At 41.6% G+C, this 18,283-nt stretch overlaps 1 protein-coding gene across 2 annotated transcripts in view; it reads left to right on the forward strand.

The window, feature by feature from the left end:
- The window catches only part of IMMP2L (inner mitochondrial membrane peptidase subunit 2), a gene marked incomplete at its 3' end in the record, with an annotated part of 1,518,208 nt that overhangs the window by 96,862 nt on the left and 1,403,063 nt on the right, over positions 1-18,283 (forward strand). The window contains exon 4 of one of the 2 annotated variants that reach the window (XM_082255170.1): positions 7,695-7,839. The exons of the other annotated variant lie outside the window; for it this stretch is intronic. Coding sequence (XP_082111296.1) covers positions 7,695-7,755 — 61 coding nt within the window. Of the gene's footprint in view, positions 1-7,694; positions 7,840-18,283 lie in introns of those variants that run through there. 2 annotated transcript variants of the gene reach the window in all.

Consider the following 18,283-nt stretch of genomic DNA (forward strand, 5'->3'; position numbering starts at 1 on the left):
ATGACATAAAATGATCAGATTATACATGTGTGACCATAAACATTCACAAAAATGTATGTGCAGCATAAAATTAAAATATAGTGTGTTATCTGTGAGTACTTGTTAGTTTCATTTTCTGGAGGTTATATATTCAGGGAAAGGCTTTCAGCAGTGTCATAAATTAGTGAAGAAGTTCATTTTGCATAGCTGCTGGACTTTAATCTGCCATAAACCTCTGCACTTATCTTCTATACCAAAGCCTTTATATGCAACAAAAAGACCAGATCACAAAGGAACATTCAGACCAAGACATCTTCTTCAGGTCACATGGATAATGAGTGTGTAAACTGGTCAAAGTTCCTGAGGCAGAAGTAGGATGTTTGTTCCTTAAGCATAAGTATGGATGGGTGTTGGTGAACAACTAAGGGGACCGTTTTAAAGCAGTGATATGATCTTGCTATGACTATATTGCAGCTTTTGAAAAATAAACTCTTTTTTTTTTAATAAAGCACAGCCTTGTGTTTTACAAAGGTTGCTTCTTCATTACTTATTTAAACCATCCACTACATAACCAAAATGTAATTCTTGAAGAATATGTAGGGTCTGGCATCCGTGCACCTCACCTTGAACAGTGCTCTGATCAACAGTGCTGCTCAGGTAGCAAGAGCACTATTGATTGATGCACTGTTGGGTGGAGGGGGAGGATGTGCAAGTTTTAGACCATAGGAGAGCCTGCAGTTGCTTTGTGTGAGTGAGCCACGGTCCACCTTTCAAGGTTGCTGGTTATTTTTATGATTTCATAATTTAAGTGAAAATTCTAAACTCCTTTAGTAAATCACCTATAATAATATCAGCCTCTTAGCCACATAGAAAAGACGATTGTTTTTAATGGGTTGGCTAACTCAGATTTTTTATCTAAAGCTGGCAGTAGACATTGCTTGATCAATTTGGGTACAAACAACCTATCAGATTTCACATGCCACTAGCAGCAACTACTGTGTTCTCTCGGCAGGGGTGGCTTTCCCCGCCTGGAGAACACAATGGCTCCATGGGAGGGAGCACTGACTGTGTTGATGGGGGAATCAAGCAATATTCTTTCCTGCGACCTGTGGTTGCAAGAAAGAAAATTGCTTTATCTATGGCCTACTTCAAAAGGAGTGTTAAAGTATAAAAATTGTTTAGGATCGGAATCACACTTTCATTTTAGGTCAGTGTGCACCAATACATCAGATCACATTATTGGTTGACTTATTTTGTTGTATTTTCATTGATTTTAATGGAAACCACATCTTGCTAAAAAGCACAAGTGTGATTGCCATCTCCTACTGCAAAGTAGGAAAAAGTGTTATGTGTTTAACAAGCAAATGTTTCTGTTCCCATGTGCACAGATTAGGCTTTACATGTCATCTTAAAGCTGAAGTTAACTAAAACACAAAAAAAAAAAAAGCAAATTAGGCACTTCGCTTACCCGTAGTGAAGTTTGTCTCGCATTGTGCAGGTAGCTGATTTCTGGTGAAATCTTCACTGCAGGAATGTCTGTCCTTTTCCAATCTCTGAGCTTCCAGCACTGCTATAGTTAACAGCCTTGTTTTTAAGGAAAAACAGCAGTAATGATGGTCGGACAGGGAAATACCCCCTCCTTCCTCCTCCTCCTCCATTGAGAAAAGTTCTTTCATTAATTACACTGCTTGTAATAGGCTCTATGATTAGGGAGAGTTGGAGCAGTCACAGGATTTTGTCCGCCATTCACAGATCCTGTTACAAGCACTGTGCTGATGTCTCAATTTATAAATGACAGTTCAGATCCCATACATGTCTAACATGTCTAACATTTCTAATATCAACAATATTTATAATGACTCCAGGTCCTCATAACTGCTCACATATCAAAATCCATAAATCCCTAGTAGCCCTGTTTAAATAGACTCAATAAACCACCACAGGAAGCAAAAACTAAAAATAGTAAACATCAAATAAATAAAATCAAAAATCAGAAATTAAAAAAGGGTGAAAAAAAAGTCAGGGCTATAATAAATATAAAAAGGGCAGCTAACAACATGGTCAATATATATAAACCTTCAACAATAACATAAAATTGTGAGTCCAAAAGAAAAAAATGTCAGTTATTTAATAAAGCTTCCATGTGAATTGCATCATAACATATTCAATGTGATAAGAAAAGTCATTAAAGTTCATGCCAAAATATCTTTGATCAAGGAAACTGTCATCCACAGTGTGATTGTCACCAACCACTAGAAAGAATAAAAACTCACGAGAAATAGTTGCTGCAAAATGATAAGCAGCAAAGAATGTCTGATAATATTTTTCTGTGTGTAAGGTTCCCTTTAGGATGGCTCCAGCCTTTGAACAGAACATCAAAATACTCCACTCCTCCACTAGGGGCAGTACTGTCCTCTGACTGCTAGCTGCCATATAGGGTCTGTGTTCTCTATGGTCCAGATCAGGGCACAGTTCCTCTTTCCTTCCATCCACTCCTGGGCGACTTGAGAAAAACTCTTATGGATTTTTCTAGTTAAAGTGGATATTTACCCTGTTTTTAAAGCTTTTGTAATTGCAATTATCTGCCCCTTCTATAACAATTGGAAAGAATATTTTTTTAACTCAAAACACCTTAGTCCAGTGTCCCCCTGTATTCCCTTCTTTGTTCGCCAAGGTGATTCACATAGCTGTAGCCCTCGGTCACACTAGTGCGACTTCAGGCACGACATACAATTTACAAATCGTACCTGAAGTAGCATCTAATGTGTTTTTATGGCAGTGTCTTAATACATGAGATTTCAAGTAGTACGATTTGAGAAGTAGTTCATGTATTATTTTTTCAGGACTTCAGCTCAATTTTACTGCCATTGACTATAATGTAAATCATGCTGCAAATTGGGCCTATGTCCTTATCAGCACTAGCTGAGCCTGAAAGAAGTGAACGATTAACCCTTTGCTAGGTAACTTTTGTATAAAACATCACTATTTCTCCCTGTGACATGGACAGCCCCTCTCATAAAGTAGCACTGGAGTTGTATCACTACTGTTTGCTCTGTGTAATGGTGGCTGCTGCTGTGGGGACGATAGGAGCAGTTTTTTCTGTTTAGTGGTGGCTGCTGCTGTGGGGACAATAGGAGCAGTTTGCTCCATGTAGTGGTGGCTGCTGCTGTGTGGACGATAGGAGCAGTTTGCTCTTTGTAGTGGTAGCTGCTGTGGGGATGATAGGAGCAGTTTGCTCAGTGTAGTGGCGGCGGCTGCTACGGGGACAATATTAGCAGTTTGCTCCGTGTAGTAGCGGCTCTCTGCTTGGTTAGCTGTCCGAACCGAGAGATTGGTGGTGTTCAATCGTCAGTTCTCAGTTTAGAGGTGTTGGGAGACAGATGCAGCACCACCTAGGTAAGTCTACATGGGGAAAAAAGCCAAACCCATACTTCTCTTTTTAAGGTAAAATAATAATAATAATAATAATAGCCTTTAGAACCACTTCAACTGCTAAACATACATACTTTTGTCAAATAGATGAACCCTATAAATAAAGGGTATGTTACCCCAACATTTCATATTCCTGGTATGAGTCATTGGCACCATGTACTTGTATTAAAAAGTATCCTCTTCTCTTTGCATTGTTACCTTTGTGTGAAATACTAGTGATCCTGCCGGTGTCACTGCTTTCCTATTTCAAACTGATCACATTAGATCATGAAAGCACATCTATCCCAGCTTTTTTTTTGCCTTCTACTTGGGAGTACAGCCTGTCTGTAATCAAGTGATCGGACTTGTGCTGACATGCCCCCTTTATAGCTCTTTACTGGCAAGGTCAGTGAATTGCCTTTTCTCTGCCTTCTGCTAATACAGGTAATGTGATTACCTATAAAAAAGGTATTTATAATGTTTATATACACTGTAAAATGGAGAGCCCAAGATCACCAGCCAGCCTCTTTTAAAAGTGAATAGTCTTTTTTTCTCTTTTAAAACACGTAAGCAAAAATAAGCAAACAGTCCATAATCATGGTATAGTCAAAACATGAGAACGGCTCACCACCATAATTCCAATCCCAAACTGGAGTTTGAGGTTCTCATCCACTTTTGGGGTACCGGAAATGCCACAAGAGCTCAGCAAAAGAGTGTCTTCCCTTGTAAGCAGCTAAACCTCTTCATGACCAAAGTCCCTGTAATCAGGGTTTGGATTCACTTTCCCACTTAAAATCTCTGCGAGCCTCCGAATTCTGGGTCCAGACATAAGAATCCAGTCCCACCTCTCATATATCAGCTCTCAAGGTTTGATTGTAGAACTAGGATTATGCAACCATAAGGGCCAGAGGTTATAGAATTTTGTTTTAGGTAAAGTCTTACTAAACACAGGACCCTGCATTCACTATATCTGGTCTCCCACAGTACACAGAACACGGAAATGCAATAGTTTTAGGAAATAAAAACTGCTAAATACCTTTTATCATCAGCAGATAGAGCAGTCTTGTGACTTCTATTAGTGTCTGGGTAAAACTTGTAGGCAGAATTTTCATTCTCCCCTGATTGTCCTATGAGGACGCAGGACCCCTCACCCTCTGTCTGGACAGTGCCGTTTTGCCCTGTGCTGATCATATGCACTATCCCGAGAAAAAAAAAATCTGTAGCAAACTGAGTATTTGCAGAGTCCCCCAAGGCTCTGTTCTATCTGGAGATGGTTTGGGGACAGTGAAAGAAGGGGCGGATCAGAAAAGCCAGGATCAAAGAGATTTTATTGCACAATGCAATGGATTACCATTTAGGTTCCACAGTGAGTATTACAAACATACTTTACTGCATATACAGACTGATTTTATTGTTGTGGGTTTAGTAACCCTTTAAGTTTTTAATGGCTAATGGATTTTGGGGGAAAGCAGTCAAAACCAAGGTGAAGTAATGTAAGGGATGGGTCAGGTTCTGTGTTTGATCCCAGATCAGAGAACATGTAAAAAATCTTATTCCAATAGAAGTAGAGTTATATTGCCATAAAACAGGAAGTAGTTACTTGTTTCCCCACAGATTCTTCAGCATACAGTAGAGGGTGATGGATGAAATTTGGCAAGTTTGTAGAGGGTAAGGTACCATTTCCTGGTGTAAGGTACCATTTCCTGGTGTAGTTTCAAATGATAAGATTTGAGATCTTTAAAAAAAAAAATAATGAGCCAAATTAGTTTAAATCTATCAATTAACCACCTACGAAAGGCATAAGAAAAAAAAAAAACATTAATTTCCCCACAGTGAAGGATTTTGTAGGCATATTATGATACAGTGCATAATTAAACAGCAAACTGGTGCTAATGATCAACAAGATAAAAGGTTAAAGTAAAGTCAAATCAGCTGTGTAGAAGGAATGATACTGGATGAGCATGGTCTAACAAGTTGAGGTCACTGAAGGTGGTTTGATGTAAACTAATCTTACACAATGGTAGTATGCACCACCCAGGTCTCTCAAATTTCAAGAAAGACAAGTGTTTCCAAATTTACACTACAAACAAGCAGAAGTGCAAAGAACTGGACAATGTTGAGGACCGAAAACGCTTTGGTCTGCATAGTATATTCAGTATAGCAGATGAGACGCACATCATACCACTTTCCCTTTACAATCAAAAGGTGCCCACCAGCACTATAAGCTCAGACTTGGCAGAAACCAGTGGGATCTCTGTACACCCATCTACAGTTTGTAGAGGTCTGGCCAGAAGTGATGTGCAGAAAAATGGCTGCAAGTTCTCTGCACTAATGAGCCCAAATGTGAAATATTTGACTGCACCTGAGAAATGTTTGTTCACTGAAGGCCTGTAGAGTGGTTCAAGGATGAGAGTCTGCAGGCAGCGGTGAAGCATGGTGAGGGTCTCTTGCAGATTTGGTGCTGCATTTCTGCACATACAGTTGGGAATTTGGTCAGAATGAAATGTCTACTCAATTCTGAAATGTGTAGATAGATACGAATCCATCATGCATTACATCAGGGAGACCACAAACAGACATCCAAGTCCTGTAAACTCTGCAGTGTTGCCTCAAACGATGTTAACCACTTTACCACCGGAGGATTTTCCTGCTAAAAGACCAGGGTTTTTTTTGCGATTTTTTTACTGCGTGACTTTAACGGACAATTGCGCGGTCGTGCGACGCTGTACCTAAACGAATTTCACGTCCTTTTTTTCCCACAAACAGAGCTTTCTTTTGGTGGTATTTGATCACCTGTGCGATTTTTTGATCATGCGCTATAAACAAAAAAAGAGCGTAATTTTTGCAAAAACAACAATATTTTTCACTTTTTTTTATATGAAATTCCCCCCAAAAAAAATGTAAAAATCAAAATTTTTTAAAATTTTCGGCCAATTTGTTTTACGCTACCTATGTTTGGTAAAAAAAAATCGCAAAAAGCGTATTTTGATTGGTTTGCGCAAAAGTTATCGCGTTTACTAACAAAGGGAAAGATTTTTGTCATTTTTGGTGTTTTTTTTTTTAACGAGTAATGGCGGCGATCTGCGATTTTTTTTTTGCGGTACTGCGACATTTCGGCGGACAGATCGGACCCTTGACTGACATTTTTGACACTTTTGGGGGTACCAGTGACATTACTGCAGTAATCAGTGCTATATATATGCACTGTTACTGCAAAAATGACACTGGCAGGGAAGGGGTTAACAGTATTGGACAGGGAGGGGTTAAGTGTGTCCTAGGGGCGTGATTCTAACTGTGCAGGGACAGGTCTACTAGTGTAAAAACAAAGATCAACAGTTCTACATAGTAGAACTGTCTGATCTTGACTTTTACACAGGGAGAACTGACAGGCGGCTTGTTTACATAAGCCGCTCTGTCTTTCTCCCGCTGTACCGGCGATCGTAGTGTGACCGGCGGACATCGGGTCCGCCAGTCACACTCCCGCACTCCTCCGTGAACGAGCCTCAGCGGGCGCGCGCCCGCCCGCTATTGGCTCTAGAAGGAGTGACAGGCGAGCGACGTAGACCTACGTCACTCTGCCTGGCCGGGGCCGACTGCCGCAGTAAATATACTGTGCGCAGTCGGCAACCGGTTAAGAGGAAGTATATTAGGACTTCAGAATAGCTCCATTCTCTAATGTAGAGCCTACAAAAAGAAAACAAATTCAGCCATTTAATCCAAGGACTTATAAGCTGCATAATATTAAATATTTGTTCTTTGCTTTAGATAAACTTTAAATTGGAACTTGTGCAAGACGTATTTTTACGTATTGAAGCGGAGTTCCACCCTAAAGTGGAACTTCTGCTTATTTGCTTCCTCCCCCCTCCGGTGCCACATTTGGCACCTTTCAGGGGGAAGGGGGGAACGGTTACATGTTTTTAACAAATACCCTTCCCCACTTCCGGGAGACAGTGTCGCGGCGCCGTCCCTCAGAAGTTCGGGGCCCCTCCTCCTTCCTCCGCCACCGGGCCAATTAGAAAACGCAGCGCTCTTCGTGCATGCGCAGTAGGGAACTGGCTTTCCTGCCGGGTTCCCTTACCTTAAATGGCGGTGGCAGCACCTGAGAGCTGATCCGAAAATCGGCTTCGGGTGCCGCCATCGCAGGAATCCTGGACAGGTAAGTGTCCTCCTAATATATTAAAGTCAGCAGCTACAGTATTTGTAGCTGCTGGCTTTTAATTTTTTCCTGGTTGGCAGAACTCCTCTTTAAGTTAATGCATGCTAAAGTAATGTGTAATATTTATGATAGTTATTATCTTTCATAGAGATCCCAATACTCTTCCTGACAATGCTTTCAGCTTCTTTTGCCTTGGGAGGACAAATTAGTGCATCATCATGGATCATCTTAATTCTAGCTATATCTTGTGACGTATCAGAATGTATTCATGCAGACTTGTAAAGTGGCTCAGTGTTTAAGATTTTCTTTAGTCATTCAACTAACACAGAAAACACATTTTCACAGAACTCAAATGTATTCAGAAACAACAACTACAAAAAAATAGTTTTTTGCTAAAAGCACTATGGCAGAAATATCACTGTGAGTGAATAGTGACTTTTGTTGTTTCTAGCGTTGCTTTTTTCCACTCTTGAGAAAAAGCTAAATAGGTCATACACCTATTTATGCAGTGATTACAGTTCACATTTACCTCTTCTAATTTCATGCTTGTTAGGCTGGGGCAGAATGCATGTTTGTTAAATGTAGTTATTGAAATGGCTTAAAATATTTAAAGCAGACTTAGTCTCTCTCTCTATATATATATATATATATATATATATATATATATATATATGTATGTAGTTTGGTATCAGTTTCTAAGTGTAGTCACGCAGATCTGCCCATCTCTACTGTAGATTCCTGACATCAGGACTACTATTTACAGCCGGCTCTGATTAGCTCCTGATGAGTAAAACGCCTAAGGCCTCTTTCACACGGGTGCACTGCCCCATGGAGCCCGTTCTGCTCAGTGGGAGATCGATCCGCCGATCCCTGCTGAGCAGGCGGATGACAGCTCTGTCTCCGCTCTGTGTGTGGAGACAGAGCTGTCAGATCCCCACTGTCCTCTATGGGGAGATCGGATGAGAACGAACCGCCTGTCCGTTCTCATCCGATCTCATCCGATCCGATCCTCCAGATGGATGGAAAGTAGGGTTTCCATCCGTCTGGATTTCACGCATAGGGAGAAGCGGGTATCAGCAGAGATGTCTCCGCTACCATCCGCTGCCCCATAGGGATGCATGGAGCATCCGATTAGGTCCGCTTGAAAAACTGACAGGCGGATCGGATCAGATAGCCTGTGTGAAAGGGGCCTAATAGCTCTCGCTCATATTTATACACACAATGCAGAATGCATGCAGAATAATAAATACACTGTACCCAAGTTATTTATTTTTTTTATCATTTTGTTTTACACAAATAGAGTTTTTTTTGGTGGTATTTAATCACAACTGGGTTTTTTATTTTTTGCTAAATAAATAAAAAAAGACAGAAAAGTTGAAAAATATACCCACAATTTTCTTTGTTTCTGTTAAAACATTTTGCAAAGTAAATAATATTTCTTAATTAATTTAGGCCAAATGTATTCTAGTGCATGTCTTTGCTAAAAAATAACCCAAATAAATGTATATTATTTAGTCTCTAGGAAAGTTAGAGTCCACAAACTATGGTATATACAGTGCTCAGCATAAATGAGTACACCCAAACAGATTTGTCAGAAAACCTTTACTTTCCTTTCAGAATCAACATTTTCCATGGGACACTATACTACAAAATACTCCCACAAATAATGCGGGCCATTGATTACAGCCAAGTTTGTTAATTTTCACATAAAAAAAAAGTAATTTTCCTAACATTCATTCAAAACCATGTTGCAAAAAATGAATACACCCTAATGAACGTCTTAGGCGCAAAGCTAAATTTTAGACAACAAAATCCTAATAAACAAGAATTCAACTACAGGTGAGTCTAACTTTTCATTAGCCACTTCTAGACCAGAAGGTTTTGCCCCGTTAATGACCAGGCCATTTTTTGCGATTCAACACTGCTTTTTTTAACTGACAATTGCACGGTCGAGCCATGCTGTACCCTAATAAAATTGATGTCTTTTTTTTACCCACAAATAGAGCTTTCTTTTGGTGGTATTTGATCACCTGTGCATCTTTTATTTTTTGCACTATAAACAAAAAGATTGACGGCTTTGAAAAAAACAAAAAAAAAACAATATTTTTCATTTTCTGCTATATAAAATCCCCCCCCCCCCAAAGAAAAAATAAATAAATGTTTTCATTATTTTGATGCCAATTTGTATTCTGCTACATATTTTTGGTAAAAAAAATCCCAATAAGCGTCTACAAACCAGGTGAAAGATTTGTCATTTTTATTTATTTATTTTTTTTTTTACTAGTAATGGCGGCGATCTGCGATTTTTAGCGGGACCAATTTGGACATTTTCTCTTAGGGGTGTACTCACTTTTGTGAGATACTGTATGTATATATATATATATATATATATATATATATATATATATAATGAGATGACATCCAAAACAGGAATGGTTTTACAGGCGGAGGCCACTGACTGTTTTTTCCCCTAATCCTCTTTTCTGACTGTTTTCACTAGTTTTGCATTTGGCTAGGATCAATGTCACTACTGGTAGCTTGAGGCAATACCGGGACCCTATAGAGGTACTTACATTGTAGCAAAGTGTAATTTCTTCAGTGTTGTCACATGAAAAGATAGAATAAAATATTTACAAAAATGTGAGGGGTGTATATGTATGCTTTGGTGTCAGTTTGTAAGTGTAGCCACGCAGATCTTCCCATCTCTGCTGTAGATTCCTGACATCAGGACTACTATTTACAGGCTCTAATTAGCCCCTGATGAGGAAAACGCTTAATAGCTCCAACACATATTTATGCACACAATGCAGAATGCATGAAGAATATTAAATACACTGTACCCAAATTAAATTTATATAATTTTGTTCACACAAATAGAGCTTTCTTTTAGTGTTATTTAATCACCAGTGGTTTTTTATATTTTTTGCTAAATACATTTTAAAAAAGAGCGAAAATGTGGGGAAAATAACCCACATTTGTATTTATTTCTGTTATAACATTTTGCAAATAAATAATCTTTCTTAATACATTTAGGCACAATCTGACGCATTTCATTGGTAAAAAAAATACCTAAATCAGTGTATATTAGTTAGTCTCTAGGAAAGTTAGCGTCCACAAACTATGGTGTATATATACTATATTACCAAAAGAATTGGGATGCCTGCCTTTACACGCACATGAACTTTAACGGCGTCCCATGTTTTAAACTGTAGGGTTCAATATTGAGTTGGCACACCCTTTGCAGCTATAACAGCTTCAACCTTTTCTGGGAAGGCTGTCCACAAGATTTAGTTGTGTGTCTATGGGAATGTTTGACCATTATTCAAGAAGCGCATTTGTGAGGTCAGCACTGATGTTGGAGAGAAGGCCTGGCTCACAGTCTCTGCTCGAATTAATCCCGAAGATGTTCTATCAGGTTGAGGTTAGGACTCTGTGCAGGCCAGTCAAGTTCCTCCACATCAAACTCGCTCATTTATGTCTTTGTGGACCTTGCTTTGAGCACTGGTCCAAATCCATTTGATGGAGGGGGATTATGGTGTGGGGTTGTTTTTCAGGGGTTGGGCTTGGCCCCTTAGTTCCAGGGAAGGGAACTCTTAAGGCGTCAGCATACTAACATAGACGATTTTATGCTCCCCACTTTGTGTGAACAGTTTGGGGATGGGTTCTTCCTGTTCCAACACCAATTCTTGTGTCTAACACCAGTGCACACACACGGTCCATAAAGACATGTATGAGCGAGTTTGGGGTGGAGGAACTTGACTGGCCTACATAGAGTCCTGACCTTTGGGATGAATTAAAGCAGAGATTGGGAGCCAGGCCTTCTCATCCCACATCAGTGCCTGATCTCACAAATGCGCTTCTGGAAGAGTGGTCAAACATTTCCCATAGGCGCATTCCTAAAACTTGTGGACAGCCTACCCAGAAGAGTTGAAGCTGCTATAGCTGCAAAAGGAGAACCAATCAATATTGAACCTAACGGACTAAGACTGGGATGCCATTAAAGTTTTTATGCGCGTGTAAAGGCTGGCGTCCCAATACTTTTGATAATATAGTGTATATCTGAAAATTGCTCAATCCTGATGTACTGATGGCCTATCTTAAATACCAGGACAATACAAATATCACCCAAATGACTCCTTTTTGGAAAGTAGACTGTCCAAGGTATTTAGTAGGCGACATGGTGAGTTTTTTAAATTTGTAATTTTTTTGTCACAATTTTTGGGGAAATGAAAAAAAAAAGTGTTTTTTTCACAATTTTTTCTTTCTTTACATACTGTAACCAGAGCAATACAATGTTACCATGGTAACACTGTACTACTCTGGGGAGGTGATTAGGATTTTTTTTACACAATATGATTGCTTATAGCAGTGATACAACAATGTTATAAGCAATTATTCTTTTCTGAATTAAATCGATTCATTCAGTGTGTATCATTGTGATTAGCTGTGATTGGCCACAGGTAATCACATGATACAGATGGGCTGTAATTGGCACGGTCTGTACCATGTGATCACTGTAACCCATCACAGTGAAAAACACAATAGTAAACAATGAATGGAAGCCATCCATTGTGTATAATTGTCATGTGGTACCAGTAGCGGCCCCGTACAGTGATCTGTCATTGGATGTCTCCGGGGGACACAGCGGATGACTGATCGTGTCACAGCACGGCACAATCTGGGGAGGACATCATATGACGTCCACCCAGTTCTAGAGCGGTCCTGCCCTGCCATCATTTGACTATGGGCCAGTTGGGAACCAGGTAAACTTTCGTAAATGAATGGGTTTCCCTAAACGTGATGTGCTAAATCATGTAAAAACGCATGTGTACTGTATGTTTATATATCCTGATCACAGCATTACTAGCTATGACTAGTTTTCAGTTCTTGAATGTGCTTTTACAATTTTACATCAAAAAGGCCCGTGTAGATTTTACTAGAAGAAAAGTATTTCATGTGCATGTGACCTATGTCTTTTTCTGTTAAACTCAGTTCTGACTTTTTGCACCTGGCTTGCAGTTTGAAAGCTTTGAAAAATGTCCCCCAGGATTTCTGAGCTTCACAAATCTATTGTATGACATGATCTATGAAAGTCTCTCAGAAATGTCCATGAAAAAGTATTGTAATTGTAGGGCATGGTTTTTCTTCCTTGCATAACACCTAGTGTCTGAGGTCAAAGCTGTGAATCAGGAGTGAAAGAAGTGATTAGGTACAGTAGATGTACTAAAGTACTTGGGATAAACACTGGTCAGCACTGGTTTTATAGAAAGGCTAAAGATCACATCAGGGTAATATCACATAAAGTGATATATAAGGCTTCATTTATTTATTTTTTTATTAAAAAAAAAAAAAAAAAAGATGTTATACTTACCAGCTCTGTGCAGTGATATTGCACAGAACAGTCTCTTTCTCCTCTTAAGTGGCTGCCCATCATTGCTGTCTGCTCCTTCTTCTTCCGGGTACCCCTTACTAAGCTGTGTGTTATGGGGGCACTTTTGTGGGTGTGGTCTTGTGTCGGGCTGTGTGCATCCATAGACACAAACAACAGTGGTAAACCACACTCCTGAAAACTCCTCACAGGAGTTTGACTGACTGCAGTAGGATATATTTATATTGTGAAGATGTGCTGGTCAAAAATATGGGGATTGATGCACTAAAGTTCCTGAAATTTGGGAAAAAGAAAACAAAAATATAAAAGAAGTGTGCTATCCTGTAAACAGTGTGATCATACATCACTGATCATGTAAAATAGATCTATCAATATAGATTCTGAAAAAACACACAGTGGTCTCTAGTGTGGAATTGTTCAACCATATGGATGCTGCATAATATAAGTCCCATGCAGTAAATTGCGGTTCTAAGAAAAAAAACCCTCCACATGACGGGTTAATAAGCAGTGCGGTCCTGTATTTGCATGTGTATATGAACTGAAGAGATAATTCTGCCAAATCCACAGGAGTACAATGAAAATCATCCACAAGACTTCTCAACACAAGCGGGCATGAGCAGTTGAAATATCAATACGGTGCTAGCCGCGGGCAAGAGGCATAGTAGTTAGGGATGATCGAACGGTTCGGGTCGACCATCGGTTCGACCCGAACATTGGGTGTTCGAAATTTGGCCGAATTCCAAACTTTTTGCTGAAAAAGTTTGTAATTCGGCAACCAGAACCAACCAAAATGTAATGGGACAGGAAATGGGCTTTAAAAGCCCGTGATTGGACCAGAACCATTAGTAAAATCCAATCATTAATGAATACGCCCCCCAGTATATAAGATAGCCCCACCAAATTCCTAGCATTGTAATACAGGGACGTGGAAGAGAGTGGAAGCAGTTCTGTTACTTCTGCTTCAAAAGTGTCATTTAGCAATTATTAGTGTGAGGAAAGGGATATCTAGTGTAGTTAGAGTGCTATTTTCTACTTTAGTTAGATTCAAAAATCTAGTTTCTGTAGGGAAAGTGTTAAGTGCCAGGGTGACCGTAGTGTAGTGTAGTGTAGGGTAGGGTGAACTGACCCTGACTGCTATGGCAGGGTGACCAAACCCTTCCATGTCAGGGTGACCGCTATAGAGAAAAGATCGTTTCTCTTAGGTGACTTACAGAACAGCGATATGGCTTCTTGCCGGTCAGCCTGCTTTTTGCTGCAGGCGTTTATAGGGCTTTTTTGAGGACATGTTTGGAGTCAGGCATGACATCTGAACTTCTGTATAGGGGTATATATACACACACATGTATGTATATATACACCTGCACATATATAGGTGTGAAAGTAGCAGAACACTATGCTAAACGATCTTTTCTCTATAGCAGTCACCCTGACATGGAAGGGTTTGGTCACCCTGCCATAGCAGTCAGTTCACCCTACACTACACTACGGTCACCCTGGCACTTAACACTTTCCCTACAGAAACTAGATTTTTGAATCTAACTATAGTGGAAAATAGCAGCCTAACTACACTAGATATCCCTTTCCTCACTCACACTAATAAATGCTAAATGACACTTTGAGAGCAGAAGTAACAGAACTGCTTCCACTCTTTTCCACATCCCTGTATTACAATGCTAGGAATTTGGCGGGGCTATCTTATATACTGGGGGGCGTATTCACTACTGATTGGCCTCTGGACCCCCTAGTCACTCCAATCACATTCCTAGCATTCTCCTACCCCCTCAATTGGCTTTTACTAATGGTTCTGGTCCAATCACGGGCTTTTAAAGCCCATTTCCTGTCCCATTGCATTTTGGTTGGTTCTGGTTGCCGAATTCTGAACTTTTTCAGCAAAAAGTTCGGAATTCGGCCAAACCTCGAACAGCCAATGTTCGGGTCGAACCGATGGTCGACCCAAACCGTTCGATCATCCCTACATATATATGTGTAGGTGTATATATACATATAAGTGTGTGTGTATATATACCCCTACACAGAAGTTCTGATGTTATGCCTACCTCCAATAACCCCCAAAAAATGCCCCCAAAAAAAGCCTGCAATAACACACCTGGGCGTTTTTTTTGGTGCAGGTGTTTTTTTGGGCATTTTTTGGGGTCTTTGGAGGCAGGCAAAACATCTGAACTTCTGTATAGGAGTATATATACACACACACTTATATGTATATATACACTTATATAGGTGTGATAGGAGCGGAGCCATATGCCTGTTAATTATTTTATTAGCGCAAGTATAGTGTTCTGCTACTTTCACACCTATATATGTGTAGCTGTATATATACATATAAGTGTGTGTGTATATATACCCCTACACAGAAGTTCTGATGTTATGCCTGCTACAAAACCGGCAAGGTGTGAAAATAGCAGAGCCATATCCCTGTTCTATATTAATTCTAATACAAACAACCTTTTTTTTCCTGGTTCTGGACATGCTACAGAGCTGAAACTTCACAGGTACATCTTTTAGACCCCCCAGACACTAAATTCAAAGAAATCTAATTTTTTTTTAAATTTTTTCAATAATTGGCTCTCTATCAAAAATGACAATTTTTAAGAACTTTTTTCTGTGTGATTAATAGTCCCTGGGGCATGACCCAGTACCCAAGTCACTTTTTAGGGGCATTTATTGGGTTTTAGGGCTTCAAAATGGTGTTTTTTGATTCCAGAAGTTTGGGTCCCATTGATTTCAAGGGGGTTCTGAAATCCGGGCCGAACTTTCTGGAAGTTCGGGTGTTTTGGTCGAACCGAACTTTTGAAAAGTTCGATCATCCCTAATAGTTGTCATGGATATGCAATAATGTCTGGTGGCTTACCTGTTCCTCATGTCTGCATTAAGGGCCAGACTCTTCCTTCTGGCTGCTTTTATCATCTCTACTTCCTGTTCCTGCCCCGCCCAGGTCATCACAGGAAGCCTATATTAACCAGCGCACTGCAGGCCTGCCTTGCTGTTCAACAGTATTAGTTTCCTGTTTGCCGTGTGCTTGTAACTACTCCTCTGTGTACCGACTTCTGACTTCTTGCCTCTGACTATTCCTGCTTGCCTGTTACCCTGACCTTTGGCCTGTACCTTGACTACCCTTGTCTGCCTGTTACCCCGACCTCGGCTTACCCATCACCATTCTGTGTGTCCTGAGTGGCTGCTTCCCTTCACTCCCTATGGAGCGTGACCTGGGGGACCCCAGGGGCCGCGACCTGGGCCCAGTTGCAGCGAAGTCCATCCTCACCACTAGAGGCACTGGTGAACACCTGCTGGGTCTTAGACTCCGAGCCCTGGGGAATCTTGGGTTCACGTTCCGGTCCATCCGCAGCAGTCTGCTATAGAGTTCACTACCTTGCGCTGCGCCCCTGCCTCCAACAGGGTGCAGTTGTCACCTGGCCACAGGTGACCTGACAGTTTGAACAGCCATGAACCCGGCTGACGTGCCGCTCCCCCCAGATGATCCATTACAGAGCTTAGTTCACAGACTTGAGACGCATGAAACTGATCAGACTCAGTTGATGCGATTCCTACAGGATCTGGCTTCCCGCTTTGAACAGCTTCAGACCTCGTTGGGGACCCCGAATCTGCAATCCCAAGAACAACCAGTAGCTGGGCCTGTCGCGCCAGTCACAGATTCGCATCCGCTGCAACTACCTCCTCCAATCCGTTTTTCTGGAGACTCCAAGGCCTGCAGGGGATTTCTTAGCCAATGTACCATCCATTTTGAGCTTCAGCCGCAAAACTTCCTGTCAGATCGGGCAAAGGTAGCCTATATTATTTCCCTCCTTTCCGGCGAAGCTCTAGTCTGGGCTGCCCCCCTATGGGAGAAGGATGATCCGGTAGTTTCCAACCTGCCCGACTTCTTGAAGCTCTTTAGTAACATCTTTGAGGAGCCGGCTCGGGCCTCTTCAGCGGCTAGTGCTCTTTTACGTCTCCGCCAAGAATCCCGTTCACTGGGACAATATGCTCTCCAGTTCCGTATCCTCTCAGCTGAATTGAGCTGGAACAATGAGGCCCTGGTCGCTACCTTTTTGCATGGCCTCTCTGACCGAGTGAAGGACGAATTAGCGGGAAGAACCATCCCCGTCGGTCTGGACGATGTCATCTCTTTATGCAACCAGATCGATATTCGTTTTCAGGAGAGGTCCATAGAAAAAAGACGCCAACACTCCCTAGGTCTTAGCCAGTCTGAGCTCCCCTCACTCCGTCCCGTGGAGCATCCTCTGCCTGTTGAGGAACCTATGCAGCTGGGCCGGACCAGACTTACCCCCGAAGAACGTTCTAGACGCAGAACTTTGGGCTTATGCCTTTATTGTGGAGGCAAGGGCCACCTTCGTGTCTCCTGTTCGCTTCGCCCGGGAGACGCTCGGGTAATACATTTAGAAGGTGGAATGTTGGACCCAGAAACATCACCTTCCCGTATTCTTCTTCCAGTGTGCCTCCACGTAAGCACTTCTCCTCAGTCGACCCTTGCATATCTGGATTCCGGGGCTGCCGGCAACTTCATGGATTGGAGAACTGCTTGTTCTATGAAGCTCACCCTTTCACCCCTCTCTACACCGCTGGTGGTCTCGGCAATTGATGGCACTGTTCTCCCAGGGAGCCCTATTCGCTTCCAGACGCTACCCATTAGGATGTCAGTAGGGATTCTTCACCAGGAGTGGATATCCTTTCTTATCCTACCCAAAATCTCTAACCCCATTGTGTTGGGCCTTCCTTGGCTACGGCTCCACTCTCCCCATGTGGACTGGGCCTCTGGGCGGATCCTGGCTTGGGGCCCCTCATGTTTCTCATCATGTCTTTCCAAGGTGACCCCAAAGGAGAGAATTTCCGTTGCCGCCACATCTGTATCTTCTGACCTTCCCGCTGCATACAGCGATTACCGAGATGTGTTCTGTAAGAAATCAGCTGACGTGCTTCCTCCCCACAGGTCTTTTGACTGTGCCATTGACCTTGTTCCCGGGGCAACGCTGCCCAGGGGTCGTACCTACCCATTGTCCATCCCAGAGACCCAGGCCATGTCTGAGTATGTCGCAGAGAATCTTGAGAAAGGTTTCATCAGGAAATCCTCATCACCTGCAGGAGCAGGGTTCTTTTTTGTCGCCAAGAAGGATGGTACCTTGAGACCCTGCATCGATTATCGAGGCTTAAACGCTGTTACTATTAAGAACTGATACCCCTTACCCTTAATATCTGAACTATTCGATAGGTTGAAGGGTGCCTCCATTTTCACCAAGTTGGATCTCAGAGGGGCGTACAACCTAATTCGAATTCGAGAGGGTGATGAATGGAAGACTGCGTTTAACACTCGG

Source organism: Pelophylax lessonae (genome assembly GCF_965119305.1).
Source record: "Pelophylax lessonae genome assembly, chromosome: 4".
Lineage (NCBI taxonomy): Eukaryota > Metazoa > Chordata > Amphibia > Anura > Ranidae > Pelophylax > Pelophylax lessonae.